The sequence below is a fragment of the Zeus faber genome, assembly GCF_960531495.2.
Source record: "Zeus faber genome assembly, chromosome: 15".
NCBI classification, from domain to species: domain Eukaryota; kingdom Metazoa; phylum Chordata; class Actinopteri; order Zeiformes; family Zeidae; genus Zeus; species Zeus faber.
Window position 1 is genome coordinate 13,394,818 of NC_137194.1, and position 5,000 is coordinate 13,399,817.

Here is a 5,000-nt window from a genome sequence, read left to right on the forward strand (position 1 = left end):
ACACACACACACACACACACACACACACACACACACACACACACACACCAGCGCAAACAGACAAAGCTGCAGCCTGACACACATTGTGAAGAACTTCCCAGTAAAACAACATTGGAAAATGTGGGTGTAGCTTTACAAATGGACCTGAATGTCTGAGTTCAGGTTGTTAACCAGTTTGAGGTCCATTTTGAGCCATTATAAATGGTTATATATAAATATAGATATGAATAAAGATCATATCCCAAAACCTAGAAGTAGATGACTGCGTGTGACTTTGTGAAGCTTTTACAGTAATGCTGCTTTATGGCTTCTCTGCCACCATACATGGTCATGTGCAAGTCTCTCTCTCTCTCTCTCTCTCTCTCTCTCTCTCTCTCTCTCTCTCTATCTCTCTATCTCTCAGGTATCCTACCTTGTGGTCATGTGACCTGCAACGGGGTAAGGGTGGATTTATTTTCCCTCAGCACTGTGTAATGTGATTTCTACCCTGTTCACTGCCAGACCTGCGGTCCTCTTTCCAGTGCGTCTCTCTCTCTCTCTCTCTCTCGGACTATTGGCTGAATATAATCGATTCCAAAAATGTCTATCAGTCGGAAAAATTGGTCCGCTTTATCAAGGTAAGCCTTTTGTCTGAAAAGTATTCAAACTTTTTTTTTTTTTATCCATGCGATTCATGCGCTGTCACTTTTATTTGGTTTTCGTTTTGTTTTCTTATTTTTGTATAATTTTTTTTGTAGATATTAGAAGTTTGTTTGGCTGCATTTTAACAAACATAATAAATCAATAAAACAACTTGCGCCACGTGGACGAGAGCAAAGGTGCGTTGCTTTACAACAGGAGTGAGTCAAAAACTTCTTCATAGTCTTAATAGGCGTTTTTCCACTACATAACTCAGGCAACGCAAAATCTGCAGATATCGAATTATTTTATTATTCGTGGTGTGTCTGCTTTTTTTAACAGTAAAAAACAGACGTGCTGCAGTGTGACTAACATTATGCAGATCATCCGAGCATCATGTTGTGACTGGTGGCAGCAGCCTGCACAGGAGGGGAACTAGTTCAGCAGGTTCTCTTTCATCATATGAGCTTATTAACCGATAATGAAAAACAAAATCATAACGTTTTAGAGTAAAGTCGCTGCATGGGTTGATTGTGGTTTCTCTTTTTCTCTCAGCCTTCACTTTCCATTTAAATTTTTATCAGTCTATCACTATCTCTATAGTAGGAGTACTCTAGTAATAGTAACAGTAATAGTAATAATAATAGTAATATAATAGTAATAGATCCATTAATTCTCAGTGACACTATAGCACAGTGGTTCTCAATATGGGGTTTGGGCACCCCAGGGGTCCTTCAAGAGGTTCTAGGGGGTCCCCAACAAATTGATCAATAGTTAAATTTCACCATTATTTCATTTAAAGACATTCGCACCATTAGAGAATGGCTGTTTTGATCATATTTTCCACTGTTATCACCCTCACTATAGTATAGACAAGTATAGAAGTTTGGACAAAATCATACCCAACCTTAAAGATCTTCTCAGATTGGGCTCCCAAAGACAATAAAATCATGTCCCAAATGAGGTCCCAAATGAGGTATCAAATGAGGTATCAAATGAGGTATCAGATGTGAAACAAGATGCGAACAGCTGCCACAGCAAAGACCTTTTGCGTCTCCTCACAGCCTGGCACGCCAGTGGACGATGGAGGATGAGGAGGAGGTGGAGAGGGAGAGGAGGAGGAGGGTGAGGAGCTCCAGCAGCGCCGCTGAGCCTGCCGGCGATGAGCCCTCGCCCAGCCCGGGTGCCACACCCGGCCAGGACACCTCACCCGGGACCGACTCCGCCTTTGACAAGTCCCAGGGCCCCAGTAGGTAAGTCGGCTGCTTCCAGAAGCACGGGCGTAGCAGCCTTTGTGCGGGAAGTTGACACTCTTTTCACATTTCAAATCATTGTACAATCTGCGGTACTTTTTGGCCGCTACAACCACAATCCTTTGGAAGTCGGAACTCTGTATTTCAATTTGTTCCATTGCTTTTGTCCGGGAAAACATGGACGCCTACCGCAAATTGTTCGGCCAAGTTGTGAATGACAAAAGCAACAGACCGTATAATGACATACAATCTTTAGACTTTTGAGTTGTTAAAATTGAAGGTAGATGCGTTTTCCAATAAAAACCCAAGCAAATGATAGCTCCACAAACTTGGGCCCCAGCGATCAGGGGTCCGGTTTTCTTTTCCAATTTCCGAATTCAAAGATATGCTCCTCTTGCACAAAGTGACAATGTTCAAATTCCCCTCAATTTGCCCAACCAAGGCTTTCTTTTGCTGGTAAAGCCAAGTAGAAATGCCACAGCTGTTCATAGTACATGTCTAGTAATAGGACCTCTCTCTCCCTCCATCTCCTTTATTCCCTTGATACCTTTCTTCATGTTTGCAAGCGGGTTGAGCTACATTGCACAGGCTCCTCTGAGCGTCGTTGTCTTCCTAGGACCAAACGATGCTTCTTGGTCTTTTCCCCCTGAAGGAGGGCGTTCTATAGTCAATCTGACACCACACGCTGCGGTGAATGAAACGCTCCAAAACATGGGCAGCTGAAAACCTGGAGCTGCTGACACTGTCTTCAAAGAGAGTCTTCACTCAGAGAGAGAGAGAGAGAAAGAGAGAGAGAGAGAGAGAGAGAGAGAGAGAGAGAGAGAGAGAGAGAACTGTGCAGCCTTTCATTAAAGAAACCTGATAATGTCCTATCACTGTCCCCGGGGACCATATATCATTGCTGTCAATGGCATGCCTGTGTGTGTGTGTGTGTGTGTGTGTGTGTGTGTGCGCGCGTGCGCGTGTGTGTGTGTGTGCGCGCGGTTGTATTGACAAAAAATATGGTGATATGATATCTATCATATCACGGTCATCTAGGGGTCAAGATTCACCATTAATACAGTAACACATTTCAATTTTACCGTTATAAGTACCTATATCCTCAAAAAACATTCAATACCCATTCAGATACAATGCAATGACAGACAACAGAGATACTAGGCAACACTGTTATTGCACATTACTGCATTACAATACAGGAGCTACCCAGGGCCCGACAATAACAGTTGTCCGGTTGGGCCATTCCTCACCATCTCTTGTGGTCTGGTTGCCCCTTTGTCAACCACTTTCGATGTGTTAAAAAAAAATGGTTACATTTCGGCAACCATTCAGTCTTGGCAACCGAAAAGCTGATATATGGGTGCCAATTTGAGAATCAACCGCTTCTGTGGTTCATTACGATTTGAGGTACAGTTATTGTTTTTCAACGCAGTGAATAGTGATTTGTGCTTTTCTAATGTTTTCCATGTTTGTCGGTGTCAGTGTGGAGCAGATCCAACTGGACTTTGTGGAGATACTGCGCGTCCGCGACGAGAAGCGGCGGCTGAGGCACGTGGAGATGCTGAGGCGGCAGAAGGACATGGAGGAGGGTGAGGCGGAGGAGGGCAGAGGAGGACAAAGGGCCAGGGTGGAGCTGCTGGGGGACACGGAGGTGGAGGACGAAGAGGTGGAGGAGCGAAGGCAGGAGTCCCCGGCAGAAACCGCGACCAAACAGCCCCGCGTCCCCGTCCCCACCCGACTCGGCTCCTCCGGCGCCGCTGCCCCCGCGGCTGCTGTCACCACGAAAAAAGAGGTGACGCGTCTCGAGCCTCAGACACGCGCCCACGCACGCACACCAATAGGAGCTACAGTTATTTGTCTCCTCTAAAATCTAATCCGTAGGGGATAATGTATAGCCAGCAGGTCGTTATCGGCAAAATAACCCCCGACAGGGTGATCTTGTATCACGCTGAGGGGGATTTATTTTAGGTGGCTGTACATTATCCTGCGTATTACACAGCTCCTCACTAAATAAAATACTGAATACTGAGTTAAAAAGCGTTGAGAGATTTTCCTGAGAAAATTGGTTCCACAACTATGGCGTAAAACAACAGGAATCCGGGCGGGGGAGTGGTTGCCCCTGGCAACGGGTCATTATTAACAGAGCAGCGGTCGTTATTTACAAATAACTGACCACTGGTTGCTGCTATTGACCAATCACAATTGAGTATTCCACAGAGCCACAGTGTAATAAAATGTCAATGTAATATGAATATCAATGTGAAGAGGAGTGGATATCCCTGATATTAGTTATGGATATTGTGGAACAAATCCTGTGATTTGCTATAACCACGGAGAGTAAACAACCTTGAATTGGAATACATTTATCAATTAATCTTCCCTTTAAACCAAGCACGGAAATAGAAGTCTGCATATGCAAAATGAATGAAAAATGAACCCCCCGGTGGATTAATAACATGTTATCTCACGAAATGATAAAACAAAATGGTAATTCATATCAATGATGATAAATAAGGATAGTGTTCTACCGTTATCCTTTCTTGATGTCATTCTCACCAAAGTAAATCCAGGTACCAATAAACGCTAAATATCTTCTGATTGGACTCAAGGAGGGAGGGTGAGTTCATCCCTTTAATGCAACTGAAGGACTTTTAGGATTCTTGGCATCACCGGCGTTAGATTATAACTGAGTGTATTCCACTTCCAAACCAGTAGTTTGGAACAAACAACAGAGATGAAACAGACACTTTCCTCAGCTCCAGACTATTAATGCTTTACTCCCGTCACAGAGTTGTTGTTGCCCCACACGGAGACGGATTCACGTTAATCATTATCTACACTTGAGAACACAGACTTTTCCGTTCCACACAGGGAGCACAATTATCGTCAAATATTTTAAATATTCAAATACCGATCAACTGTATATTGTGCTTTGTACTTTGAGCCCTTTTTTTCTCAGATCTCACAGAGCCTCGGTAGCACCCCCTTAATTATACACAAAAATATACAAAGTAGGACACATACCCACACACATAAAAGATATACACACAAATACACACACACATACACACCCACTCACACACGCAGACACAGCTACACAAGACAAACAAAGAAACGAAACACACACAT

General features: G+C 43.8%; 1 protein-coding gene across 1 annotated transcript in view; it reads left to right on the top strand.

Annotated features, from left to right (window-relative positions):
• Positions 1 to 495: 495 nt before the first annotated feature.
• lad1 (ladinin) overlaps positions 496 to 5,000 on the top strand; it is a 10,990-nt gene continuing 6,485 nt past the window's right edge. The window contains exons 1-3 of the mRNA XM_080015757.1: positions 496 to 617; positions 1,683 to 1,871; positions 3,354 to 3,663. Of these exons, the coding sequence (XP_079871883.1) occupies positions 580 to 617; positions 1,683 to 1,871; positions 3,354 to 3,663 (537 nt within the window). The 5' untranslated portion in view covers positions 496 to 579. The remainder of the gene's footprint in view (positions 618 to 1,682; positions 1,872 to 3,353; positions 3,664 to 5,000) is intronic.